Source organism: Orycteropus afer, unplaced genomic scaffold (assembly GCF_000298275.1).
Source record: "Orycteropus afer afer isolate SDZICR_OR568_19922 unplaced genomic scaffold, OryAfe1.0 scaffold00050, whole genome shotgun sequence".
NCBI classification, from domain to species: Eukaryota; Metazoa; Chordata; class Mammalia; order Tubulidentata; family Orycteropodidae; genus Orycteropus; species Orycteropus afer.
In genome coordinates this window covers 14,842,334-14,856,301 of record NW_006921637.1, presented here as the reverse complement: position 1 = coordinate 14,856,301, position 13,968 = coordinate 14,842,334, and the positions used below count along the sequence as shown (strand labels likewise).

Sequence of the window (13,968 nt, the reverse complement as noted above, 5' to 3'; positions counted from 1 at the left end):
TTCCTTCCGAGGAGTGGCTGGTGGGTTTGAACCGCCAGCCTTCTGGTTAGCAGTCAAGTGCCTTAGCCACTATGCTACCAGAGCTCCCGTGTGTGATTTATGCAGGAGAATTATTATTTGAGAAAAGTATGGTAGTGATGGGGAACAATTTGGCAGTTCTTGTTCCTCATTCTATAGAGGACTTACTTAACTCTGCTTCAGCACAGCATCTGTCTACCAGCTGACTTTCCTTCTATAAGATTCTTATACTTTCTTCATTTCATCTGGACATTTACAATGTCACCTTCTTAACCCTGCTACTCTTCCCTTTTCTGATGAAGGTAAACCGTATCATGACTGACCAGACTTGACTGAACAATTGCTGACTCCCAGAGCTGACTTAAAGCATACTCCTGTCATGAACCCTGATCTCACTCTCTATACTAATGGTTCTTCTTTAAAAACTCCTAGCTCTGGTAGCATAGTGCCTAAGGCACTTGACTGCTAACCAGAAGGCTGGCGGTTCAAATCCACCAGCCACTCCTCAGAAGGAAGGTTGGGCAATCTACTTCCGTAGTGATACTGCCTCGGCAACCCAAGGAGGGGTCGCTATGAGTGGGGTCTGACTCAACGGCACATAACAAGAAGAAACTATAGGCCTACATATGTTGTCACTAGTAATACTGAAATATTGGAACAGTACTCTCTACCAGCGGTTAGAACCACCTCTAACCCACACATGCCCTCTTGCTCAGAGCCTGGATGTTAACACATTACAAGTATTTTTATGGCATGGTTTGTGACTTTGGAATGTTATGGAAACAAGGATTCTTAACTTCATCTGGGAATAAGGTAACAAGTTGAATTCAAGTTAGTCTGCTGCTCAATGCTCTTTTTTGCCTAAATAAATTGCTAACATTAAGGCTGAAGCCCATACAAGTAAACAAAGTACTGAATATAAAGGGAATGCATTAGCAAAAAAATGCAACAGAAGCTAAAGCTAGTTTAGATGAGGTCATTTCCATTTACACATGTAAGATGAATGAAACTCTGGCTGTACTCCTGAAGAATTAAAAATTCAGCAGAGTAGTGTCATGGAATGAACCGTTCTGATTCTGTTTCCTGAGAAACCAAAATGAAAGGAATTTACAATGACTTTCAGGAGACTACCCTGCATTAACCCGAATACTTTAAATTCTTAAGAACTGACCAGTTTGAGAATTGATACATGTGATTCATGACAAACAAATGTTGTAGTTATATACAAAGGTCACCCAATGAAAATCTTATCTATATTAACTTGCTTTCACTATCCCCTTTTTAGAACACCTCCCCAATACTTTCAGTTTGATGCTGCCCAATTAAAATTGTATCTACTCACAATAAATATATTCAGTTAGACTCATTTCTGGTGTTTCTCTGTTTAGGTTTTTGATGTTATATAAGGCCTTGGTGTTTTGATTCAAAGCATCATGTTTGTGACAATAACATGCAAACCAAAAACCTATGGCCATCATGTCAATTCTGACTCATAGCAACTCCAGTAAGGTTTCTAAAACTGTATCTCTTTATGGAAACAGACTTTCTCATCTTTCTCCTGCAGAGCAGCTGGTGGGTTTGACCTGCCTACCTTTTGGTTGCCAGCCCAATCCCTTAACCACAGCACCACTAAAGCTCCTTCAGTAATGCCCAAATTGAACTGAAAGCCCAAAGGCCAGAGAAAGCGTTTAACTCAGGGTTTTGTGCACAGCCCAGCACAACGGTGTTTCTATGAGCAGTCAGGCACCAGAGTAGGTTATTCTAAGGGACTGAGGACTAATCAGCAGCTAATCTCTAGTGAGTCTAATCTTGTGCCTTATCAAATACTTCCGAAAGTATAATGTATATAAAGTGCTATAAAGGTATACCTCTCCCCTCTTCCTCAAGTTTTCTAAATCAAACTCATGATTTACAAAGGATATGCATTTCATTATGATTCTGAACACTACTATTTAAACAGTAATGGTGATACCAATTGTTATGGACTGAATTGTGTTCCCCCCAAAATATGTGCTGGAATTCTAACCTTTGTATTTGTGGATGCAATCCCATTTGAGAATATGGTTTTGTTATGTTAATGAGGTTATATCAGTGTAAGATGTGTCTTAAAACAATCACTTTTGAGATACAGAAGGATTGGATTAGGCATAGAAGCAAGGAAGGACAAATGGGGCTGGGGAAGACTGATGCCAAATGGAGATCACCAAGAAACAGAGGAACAGAAGACAGAAGCGAGAAAGGGATAAGGGCCTTCTCCCAGGACCAAGAGAGAAAGCTTTCCCCTAGAGCTGGAGGCCTTCCTTCTGGCCTCCTAACCTGAGAAAATAAATTTGTTTGTTAAAGCCCCGCACTTGTGGTATTTCTGTTACAGCAGTACTAGGTAACTAAGATACCAGTTATAAAGTGTAAGAAATTCAGTTGAATCTAATCATTCTAAGATATCCCCCCACAGACTTATTTTTGCTTTGAATTGAAAATAACGTAATCAAAAGCTATCAGCCTGTTTAATTGCCATTGCCTCTTTTTTCTTAAAAGTTGAATGTAGGCAAAAGTAAGTTTTTCAGCTTTGCTTAGTTGGATTCTTGTTAACTAAGGTTTTCCTATGCATCACTGTCTACTATTAAAAAAAAAAACAAAAAAAAAAACTAAACCAAACTCACTGCCATCAAGCCAATCCTGACTCATAGTGACCCCCCTTTGGGTTTCTGAGGTGGTAAATCTTTATGGAAGTACATTGCCCAGTCTTCCTTCCATGGAGTGGCTGGTGGATTTGAACCACCACCTTTCTGGTTAGCAGTCAAATAAATGCCTTAGGCATTACGCCACCAGATCTCCTTACTGTCCACTATGTTGTTGTTGTTGTTGTTGTTGTTATGTGCCGTCGAGTCGGCCCCGACTCATAGCGACCCCTCCTTGGGTTTCCGAGGCAGTATCACTACGGAAGTAGGATTGCCCAACCTTCCTTCCGAGGAGTGGCTGGTGGGTTTGAACCGCCAGCCGTCTGGTTAGCAGGCAAGTGTCTTAGCCACTATGCTATCAGAGCTCCTACTGTCCACTATACCAATGAGTAATTTAGATGCATACCACCAGCACATGCTGAGCACACTGCAATTCTTTCAAAATTCTTCACCTTTTCTCCACAGTTAAGCCTCTTGCCCCATCTTTGTTTAATGTTGCCTCAGCAACTTCTGTTTCTATAATCCCCCATTATGTCTCTTGACTAGACCTTCAAGGATCTGTTACTCTCATTCTGCTGAATCATGGCATTCAAGAGTGAAAAGAAATATCCTTCAAAAGAAAGAGGAAAGAAAATCTAAAATGTAGAGTGCTGATAGAAGATTTATGGTGGACTTCAAATAGTTAAGAACCTGACTACTAGCTGAAAGGCTGGTGGTTCAAACCCAATCAGAGGCATCTTGGAAGAAAGGCCTGACAATCTACTTCTGAAAAGATCAGTCATGAAAGCTCTATAGAGTCCAAACAACAGTTTAGCTAAAGTAGTCAAAAAGAAAAAAAAAAAAGTCTGCCCTGAACATTATGTTGCTTGAAAGAACTATGTATATGGGATCAAAGTGACAACAGCAATTTGAAAGATTAGTTAGGAAACTTAGGGGGCACTGAGTTGACGTTAATAGGGAAAGAACAACTCAGAAAAGGAGGAAGAGAATGGTTGTGTGAAGAACATAATCAATGTCACTGAATTGTGCATGTAGAAAAGGTTGAATTGGTATATGTGTTGCTGTGTATATTCTCAACAACAAAATAAACTTTTAAAAAAAGGCAGACTACAAAGAAAGGGCTGACAATCTTCTTCCAAAAATTAGCCAATGAAAACATTATGGATCACAATAGCACACTGTCAGGCTTGCTTGTTCTGGACACATCATCAGGAGGATCATTTGCTGAAGGAGAACATCATGTTTGATGAAACAGAGGACTAGTGAGGCCAAAGGAGACCCTCAGTGAAATGAATAACAATGGATGAAACATAACAGTGACCATGAGAATGATGCAGGACTGGGCAACATTTTAGTCTTTTGTACATGAGGTTGCCATGAATTGGATTCAACTCAATGGCAGCTATTTATTTCTTGAAAATTCATTAATAGGAGCTCTGGTGGCATAGTGCATAAGGCATTTAACTACTAACCAGAAGGCTAGTGGTTCAAACCCACCAGCCACTCCTTGGAAGGAAGGTTGGACAATCTACTCCCATAGTGATACCACCTTGGAAACCCAAGGAGGGGTCACTATGAGTCAGATCTGACTTGACAGCAGTGAGTTTGGTTTTTTAATTCATTAATACCATCTAATAAATCTCAAAAATCTTTTTATACTTGCTTTTTTAAAAATCAGAGTCCATAGATCCACTTAACATTTGGTTGGTATGTTTCTTTCTTTTCAAAAAACTATTCATTCTAATTTTTGTGAAAGTTTACAGAGCAAATTGGTTTTCCATTCAACAATTCATACACATTTTTATTTGTGACAGGCTTGACGAGTGTCTAAGGTCCATAGTCTCAGGGGTTCCACCAGTCTCTATCAGACCAACAAGCCAGGGTTTTTATGATTTTGAGTTTTGTTCCACATTTTTCTCCCACTCTATCCAGTTATTATCCTCCTATTGTGATCCTTTCAGAGCAGTCAGCAGTGGTAGCCAGGCATCATCTAATTCTTCTGGTGGCAGGGTTGTAGAGGCTGTGGGTAGTTCATGTGGTCCATTAGTCTATGGAGTAACTGTTTCCTTAGATCTTTGATTTTCTTCACTCATCTTTACTCTGGGTGGGGAGAGACCAATTGTTGCACCTTGCATGGTTGCTCACAAGCTTTTGAGATACCAGTTGCTAATAACCAAGTAGGATATAGAAGACTGTTTCTGTGGACTATGTTATGCCAATTGGGCTCAATGTCCTCTGAAACTATGGTCCTGAGCCCAGCGACAGCATGTTTTTCTTAAGCTTTCTTCCTCTATTTTTAGGGTATTTGTTAAAGAAATCAGATCATTGATTGTAAAAGAAAGAGTTCTCATGTTATAGTTTGACTAATTGTGGTAATATAATCTTTATCCCTCATAATTCCTGTAAACTAGTGGCTAGATTTAGAAGCTTGGTTAAATCCAGCTTTTTCCCCCCCTTGGCAAAATAATTCATGGGTGGGAATGTGTACTTATTATTGCCTTATATCCAGAGGTCTGTAATGTCTGCTTTGGATTTTGGCAGTCTGTCTAATCTAACCATTGCAAAATTCTATTCCAGCCTTTCACCTAGTGGCTTAGCAGCCACTGATGAGCAGTACCTAAAAACAGTTTTATTATGGATTACAAAACATAGATATTCTATTATTTCTTCTGTAATTCTTAGCTGGAATTTACCTATATACACAAATTCATCACCAACTATTTGGTTATCCTGAAATACAGCTTGCTCAAGAATGCATAATAGAATGCTTGATTCCTTATCTTTATTTATCAACTTTTAGAACACAAGTTAGGCTCCTAGCAACCTCTAGAAGTGACCAATTAAGGTGGTGTTTTTATGAATTCTTGGATTTTTACATATTTGATATATTTTAAAACATGAAGGTCATTATTCTTTTTGATGTTTAAATTGTGCCAACTTTGGCCCAGTGGGACCCCTTTCAGGTTGGCTCATGTGGCTCCCTATCATCATCTCAGCAGTATCTCTTGTTTTCTAGCATGATAAAGTATTCTTGGCTCATTTTGTAAATTTCTGCCACAGACATAAAATTAGACATTTTTCTTGGGAACTCTGATTCTTTTTGATGAGAATGGTATTTTGAGACACAATGTGTGTATTAATGTTGTATTTGCTACTGTATTGTTACTACTTTTAGGCCTTTTTTTCATGAGCAAAGCTAGGAAACACATGTTTTTATAGAAAAAAAAATCCTCAATTCATTGATGTTTTTTATTCAAATTAAAGATTACAACTTTTACTTTAAAAAAAAAAAAAACCAACAGCCTATGGAGCAGTTCTACTCTGTATACATGGGGTCACCATGAGTCGGGGCCCAATTCCATGACAACCAACAATAACAAGGAGGACAAAGGCTTGGTAGATGTACAGTGTGCCTAAAACCTGACAATCTTCACACATGTGACTATATTTTAAGATCCACATGACTGCCATATTGAACAGGTAAATGACAGCTACCCCCACTGTCATTTAGGCACTAAAGACTGACCATTTACAATATGTTCCTACCACTAACTCAGGCATTTTATATGCATTATCCTTGAATCTTCCCAATAACCTTCTTACCCTTATTTTTCAGAGAGGTAAGTGAATCCAGTTTATATACTGTAAACCTACATTCTGAGCCAAGCTTGTCCTCTTAATTTTCCCACACCCGGATGGAGGGGTGTGGGAAGGAAAGTATTCCATGTAGAGAGCCATGCCTGGAGGTCAGGTTTGCCCAGGAATAGAAGGCCTGCAGGATATAAAGGCTTGTTGGAGAAGAGATCTGGGTACAGTGGAGAGGTAAGTTGGTTCCAAATTATAGAATGTGAACTCTGCTGTAAGCAAGGCTTAGAGGGTGTTCTGTTGGGGAACCAAATTTTTATTTTCAAAGGACCCACTCTGGCTACAAAATGCAAGGAAGGAACTGGAGGCCAACATGACTGGGACAGGGAGACCAGTCAGAATGCTGCCCTGGTCATCTAGGCAAGAGATATGCTAGGGTGAGTGAGAGTGGTGGTAGAGGGCATGAAGTAAGGGGGAAAAAGTCTGAGATATTTTTAAGAACTAGAATTCACAGGGCATGATGACTGCTTTGATTTGAGGAGTAGGTTGGGAAAGGCTAGCTCAGATGTGGAGACTGACAGGACTGACAAGAATCTTATGCCTACCATCTATTACTGGCTCTCTGACCTTGAGTAGCAGTCATTCAACCTCCTTGTACTTCAGTTTTTTCATCTATAAATGACAACAAAAACAGTATCTTCCTCACAGAATTGTTGTGAATATTAAATTAGATAACATTATGTAAAGCATTTCACATAGTGCAGAGTACCTAGTAAGCACTCAATAAATATTAACTATTATGTTTTATTACTGTTATTAAAAGGTGGGGTGGCCTATGTTTCTGTCATGGGCAAATGGGCCTAAACAGTGGTTCCATACACCAAGAAAAGGAAGAGAGGAGGGAAGGCAGATTTTGAGAGCAAAGTAAATGAAGTATTTAGACATGTTGAATTTTCAGGTGTTTGGGAGACATTTTAGTGGATGCAAGTGTGTTTAACAGGGACAAATAAGTACAGTATGTGGAAGACAGAGGCTGCATCGAAGGCATCTGTCATCTAAGCTGCATAGAAAAGGAAGTAAAGACATGAGGGGCTTGTCAAGAAAACAGATGAGGAAACTACGGCTCAGAGAGGTTAGGAAAGTTCTCAGGTTCATGTAGTAATTTGCAGATCACACATCTGAGCCTTGGCACAGCTAGTGCAAGGCCAGACTGTCAGTGTGGGCTGAAGAGATAGGCATGTGCACCGTGTTAGCAACAGAAAAGCTGGCTGTCTTCTGGTTGCAGAGCAGTGCTGTCACATAGAAATATAATGGGAGCTGCCCGTGTAATTTACAATTTTCTAGTTGCTATGTTAAAAAAAAAAAAAAAAAAGGAGCTCTGGTGGCATAATGAGTAAGGCATTTGGTTGCTAACCAGAAGGTCAGTGATTCAAACCCACCAGCTGCTGTGCAGGAGCAATTTATTTCTGTAAGATTTATTTCTGTAAGACAAAGCAATTTATTTCTGTAAGATTTACAGCCTAGGAAACCCAGCGAAGGTTGCTATGAGTCAGAATTGACTTGATTGCAGTGTTTTTTTTTTAATGTTAAAAAAAATTAAAATACGTAAAATCAGTTTTAATAACCTATTTTACAGTGCCTATACGATTATAAGACCAGAAGAAATAGATGGTGCTCGGCTACTACTGTCAACCACTTGGAGGAGGATTTTTGTAGGAGATCCTGGATAGACAGGGAGAACAATGTGGAACAAAATTCAAAATCATTTGGGGGGGAAAAAAAAAAAGCAGGGAACAGGTTTGCTGGCCCGAGGGAGCCTAGTGGAACCACTGAGACTATGGCCCCTAGCTGCCCTTCAGGTCTGGAATTGAATGCACACCTGTGGCTTCCAGCCAAACAATAGACAGGCATATCAGTTGAGCATTTACCTGAGGTAGATACACTCCTTGGAGAGAATAAGCATGAGAGAAAGAAGGGCTGCTCAGGCACAGAGAGACAGCTCAGGGGGTAGGAGTGCATGGAGGGATGGACGCAGGGAAGAGGTTAACTATCAGGAGGAAATGGGAGGGGAGATGTTGCATTGTGCTAAATTGTGGTCAATGTCATGAGACAAAGTGTATGTCAACTGCTGTATGGAAAGTGTATTTGCTCTGTAAATTTTCACCCAAATCACAATAAAAAAAAAAATATGTAAAATCAGTTTTAATAACCTATTTTATAGTGCCCAATATAATCAACACATTTAATATATAAATTAGTAAGAGAGTATACATTCTTTTTTTCTAAGTCCTTTAAAAATCTGCTATGTATTTTATACTTAAACCAATTCCAGGTAAGCATATTTCATAACAAAGCTACAGAATGTTAATATTTTCTCTGAAATATGGTATCTCCACAGCAAACAACCATGATTTTCAGGATGGGTCTTAGTTTCGAAAGTTCAATCTCACTGCCCCTTTAACAGGTTGTCAGAACTTGTGTCTTAATTTAGGTTTCAGGAAAGCAGTCGTTCTAAGCTACCTTCTCTTTGCTTACTGCATCCATTGGCTTTATCAGTAGATTCATTTTGATCACTTCACAGTGTGACCTAAATTGTCTCTTCAAAAAACATAATTATAAATTCAGCATAAGCTCCCAGTAGGCACCCAGTTCTCAGAGCTATCCCAAACTCAAACCACACTGCCCCTTGTAAAACTTTAAGTGAGAGATGCCCTTCCAAGTTATCAACATATGTACTAGCAAAACATTTTGGGGGTGAAGGAGGTAGGTAGATTTATACCTTCCACAGTTTAACCTGGAAGTTGCCTCTGTGTGCCTAGACCCCACAGCACAAAGAACCTCCAAGTTCATATCATTGTTACAGTCTTTTAACACACTGAGGGCCCAATAGCTCACTCTTACAAGGTCCAATTTTATGCACTGTATCCACTGCTCCCCACTGCCTGGGGTGATTAAAGCCACCCACGGCCTCTTCTATCTGCTAGGTACAGCAAGAGGGCCCTGACAATTACTTCTTATCCCAACCAGTTCAAACTGGGCTACTTAGGGAGCTCCTGGGACCTTGGAAGGCTCTTTCTGGCCAAAGATGATAAGATAGAGAGTTATCGGTAAAAAAAAAAGGCTGGAGGCCAACTTTGCTGACCACAGCTGCAAGAAGATAGCTGCATATTTGTAAGCTAAGTGGGGGTGTGGGGAGGGGAGGGGGGGGGGGGGGGGGGGAGGTTGCAGGACACCTATTCATTTTTAGAAGAGGAATGGAAATAATGCTAAAACTGCTCCAACACACATTTGTAAACATTTTAAATGGCAGATCCTGTTTTTTAAACTTTCTCATACAAATTAACATAAAAATATTCTGGTTGTACAGTTCAGGTGCATACTCAGACTGGTGAAGACATTATTATTCAAGATTCAAGAAGATATTATTATTCAACTATATAGCTGAATTTTCTAAAAAGGGCCTTGTATTTGTTACTCCAAAAATTAACAAATAAATACTGTAATTCATTCTTTTCAACTCAGCTTTTAGGGCATCTGATTACAAAACACACAGGCAAGTGCCCCAACACATGCATCTCTACACACAAACACAACTGTTCTTTACCTCCAGCATTTCAAAGAGATGTGCCAACATCTGAGGTTGCTCTCATGATGCTAACTTACAAATTAATGATGCCTACTTCCTCTTATTCCCACAAATATCACCTTTCAGGCTAGCTTCAATATATTATATAGAATGACTTTTGAGGAAACCATATGTCCTAATAAGTTTTTCATCAGATCCTGTCCTTATAACATATAATACATATTTATTACCTATTAAAAAGTACCAATTAAAATGGAAAAAAAAAAAAAAAAGAGAAAGAAGTGTGCCAAACCCAGACTTATTTCCTGAAATCACAATTTTTCAACAGTCTCACAGGTTTAAGGCTGCCTCTCAACATACTAACATGGCAAAACACATGGGGATGAAGTATGAGGCTCTTGAGATGGACAGGGCTGGATGCCCAGGACATAGTGTAAGCATAAGCAGACACCAGCAAATTTTGATACCTCAGAAACCTTTTTGACATCTAAATTTCAAAAATAAAACAAGACTGGTTTCCTTACACTTACTTTGAGTTACTATGGGCTGGCAGGCATACTACAAATTATTTGTAGTGCTGGCATCTCCAAAAGGCTCAATCTGAGTCTGCCTGCCTGTTCTCTTATTCCTTCCTCAAAGGCACTTTGGACTCCTGCTCTGTGGCCCAACCCACAGAGAAGGGGAAAGAGAAAGACCACTAGACACAGTTTGTCTCAAGCAGCTCACAGCTCTATGAGAGCTACGAGGCTCAACATTTCCCTTTATGACAAGAAAAAGATTCTTACTTCCATCAAATTCTATACACAATCAATTGAACTATGAAGTGATCCTCTTGAATACCTAAATGATTCCAAGACTCTCCCCAAGCTTTAATATTCATAGCCAACCAGGAAGTAGGGAGCTCGGGTAGCATAGTGGCTAAGACACTTGCCTGCTAACCAGACCGCTGGCGGTTCAAACCCACCATCCTTGGAAGGAAGGTTGGGCAATCCTACTTCCGTAGTGATACTGCCTCGGAAACCCAAGGAGGGGTCGCTATGAGTCGGGTTTGACTCCACGGCACATAACAACAAACAACGACCAGGAAGTAATTGCCCTTCTCCTTAGCATGAACCTGTCCAAAATCATAAATCAATCCTTTCTACAGCAATGGATTCATAGCAAAGTATGCAGTTTTGTCAGTTTCACACCTGATAATTTCACAGACCCTCTTCAGAGTCCTCATGACAGATGTAAGTTTATCTCCAGTCACATGATTTCTGGCCACTTAGCTTAAAGCCCCATAGGATCAGGGACTGTATTCCTTTCTGCTTGCCAATGTAACTCTAGGGCCTAGCGCACAACAAACGGTCAATAAATATTAACTCAAAGAGAAAGAAGACTTAGAGAAAATGTTTGGATTTTAAAAGACTCTTGCATTTGAAGAATTCCTCCAATCACGGCTAAAAGTGAGGAGCTATAGAAAATTGTTCTACTCATTTGGATTTTGTTTCTAAAAGCAGATTCATCTTTATTTAAAAAAAAAAAAAAAAAACTCAATTCTGATTTAATTGGGTTCTGATGTATATGCCCCCAACCAAAAAACAAATTCACGGCATTGAGTCGATTCTGACTCATAAAGCAACCCATTTTGGGTTTCCAAGGCAGTAAATCTTTACGGAAGTAGATTACCCAGTCTTCCTTCTGTGGAGTGGCTGGTGGGTTTGAACTGGCAACATTCTGATTAGCAGTCAATTGCCTTAGGCATTATACCACCAGAGCTCCTTATATGTTCCCAAAGCATCTGTAATTTATACAGATCACTGTCTCTGAACAATGTTGCTTGTTCTGAAATAGATGTAAACACTGTATGCTTACCTCTCAAGGAGACAACAGCATATAACACGAGACAAGTCTGAGAAGTTCTGATTGTTTTGCTTCATTCACACTGTGATAATACTGACTACTTGATAAACTTGCCTGCAGCAAATGTTTTTAAAAGCAATATAAATAAAAGTATGTTTTTAGCTAGCATTTTTTTTTTCAAGCAGAAAAAAAATAATGCATTCTGAGAGTACTGCCAAAGCCAGAACTAAAGCCCACTAAGTTGGTGGAAGAGCACATCCAAAAATTCTAATAATGAGATACCACTCCACTGGTATGTGCGTCAACAAGTTAGGTAAATAAACGTAAACCAAATCTGCAAACGTCCCCAGCTAACCTGGAAGTCCTAACTTTTTGCATGATGATACTGTGAGGTGAGCTCCCAGGCCAGCACTTACCCCAGTCCCTCCTCAAAGTTTAAAAAGTGGTCTAGTGAGAGGAGAGAGGTGACAGGTTCTCCCTGGCCTCTTTGCTCTCCCTTCAGTGGCCCTCCGAGTGGCTCCAGAACGAGCAGCTTTGCACAGCGACTTGACAGAGAGTTGAAGAGAAGGAGGAAGGAACATCGAGGGTGCCAGGCAAGGGTCAAGGGCGGAGAGTGGGCCAGGACCCAAGCAGGGACCCGGCGCGGTGCGCCCCTACCTGCCAGCGTCCAGCGCTCAGGGTACGCCAACCCCAGGAGCTTCTTCGCCTCTGAGCGCCCGGCAGCTGAAGGCTGCAGCCCAGAGTCGTCTCCGGGAGCTGCCACAGCTGCTGGCGCCGCCGCCCCGCGCCGCCCCGACTCACCCTCAGCCCGGGAAGAGGCGGCGAGGCCTCTCGCGAGCCCCGCGCGCGCCTCGCACCTGCAAGCTACCGGGAGTCGCGCTCGGAGCCCCATGAGCCGCACAATGCCCCCGGCGCGCCCAGGGGCGCACGGTGGCCTCAGTATAGACACTAGTGGCCTGGGGACACTGTGGCTGTAACTCTGGTTCCTGCCGGGCCAGGTGCTCCCCCAGCAGTGCAGGCACGCAGATCCAAGACCCCCGGAGAGCCCCAGCCCCGCGCCCCCAGGCCGCATCGGCCCTAGCCCCACCAGCTGCCGCCATTGACCGGTGGCCCAGGCTGCAGCCGGAGGGCGCGCGAAGACGGCCGGAAGGAGTCGCAGCGGCCAGGAAGAGGGACCACGCATGGCGCCGAGACGTACACTCGGTCCCGACCTTTGCGCCTCTACCCCGGCGCCCCGTAAGCGCGGTACCCTAAGGCTCCTCCCCTGCCCCAGGCCCGAAGTGCACACAGCAAGGCCCCCCTCCGCGGGCTGCTGGCGACACAACCAGGATCCGACCCTAATGGTTGGGCGTGTGCGCTGCGCCTTCTGCCCTGCCCACCGTAGTCCGCGCTGGCCCCCGCCGATAAAGCTCCCGCCTTCCGCCTTCCGTGCTGTCACCTCCGGTCGAGAGCAGGGTGCGACCCGCATGTGGCTCCCAGGTCCCACATTCTGAGACGCGCCCGTTGCCGCCGGGAGTGTATGGGCCCGCGCTGTGCGCCACTCCATCGCTGCTAGCGACCCTCAGGCGTTGACCATATCTGCACGCCGGTCGGCTTCCTGCACACACCACACTCTCGTCGGGTACCCATGCCCAGAAATGTGTCTCCACAGAGCTCCTTGTTCTTGCGCTGGCGCCGCTGCCACGCGGGAAGAGGCGAGAGAGAGAGCGCCACTCACGCGCCACCTGGGAGACTAAACCCCAAGCTGGCGGCGGACGCCGGGAGGGAGTGAGCGACGCCGGCCTGGCTTCTCGCTCTGGCTACAGGAGCTTTTTAACGCTCTCCATCACCTGCCGCACCAAATGGGGGCACCCACGAGCTCTTTCATACCCCGGAGGACTCGCAAAGCGGTTACCAGGCGCTACCAGACGATGTCCGGTACAAGGATGAGGCGAAAAGCCAATGAGCTCGGAGAGCGCGGGAGCTAAGCCTTGGTTTGCACTGGCTGGCTCCAGCGGCTAAGGCTGCGGTGCGGAGACACCCGCTGGGAGGGAAATCGCTGCGCCCCGGGGCATTTCTGTTCTGAAAGACTTCGTAGAGGAAATGGTTGGCGAGTGTTAAAATATAAACAGCTTTGAGAAAGGAGCAGTAATCATTTCAAATCTGAGTACGTAGACTTGCAAAAGCAGAATGGTCGATGCACCCCAGCTGCTCTGAGCAGTGAAGAGAAATCAGAAAGAAATACTCTGTGTGTGTGTGTGTGTGTGTGTGAGAGAG

At 42.8% G+C, this 13,968-nt stretch overlaps 1 protein-coding gene across 1 annotated transcript in view; it reads right to left on the bottom strand.

Annotated features, from left to right (window-relative positions):
• The window catches only part of ABCB10 (ATP binding cassette subfamily B member 10), a 58,934-nt gene extending 45,676 nt beyond the window's left edge, over nucleotides 1-13,258 (bottom strand). The window contains exon 1 of the mRNA XM_007938520.2: nucleotides 12,370-13,258. Coding sequence (XP_007936711.1) covers nucleotides 12,370-13,258 — 889 coding nt within the window. The remainder of the gene's footprint in view (nucleotides 1-12,369) is intronic.
• Between the last annotated feature and the right edge of the window lie 710 nt (nucleotides 13,259-13,968).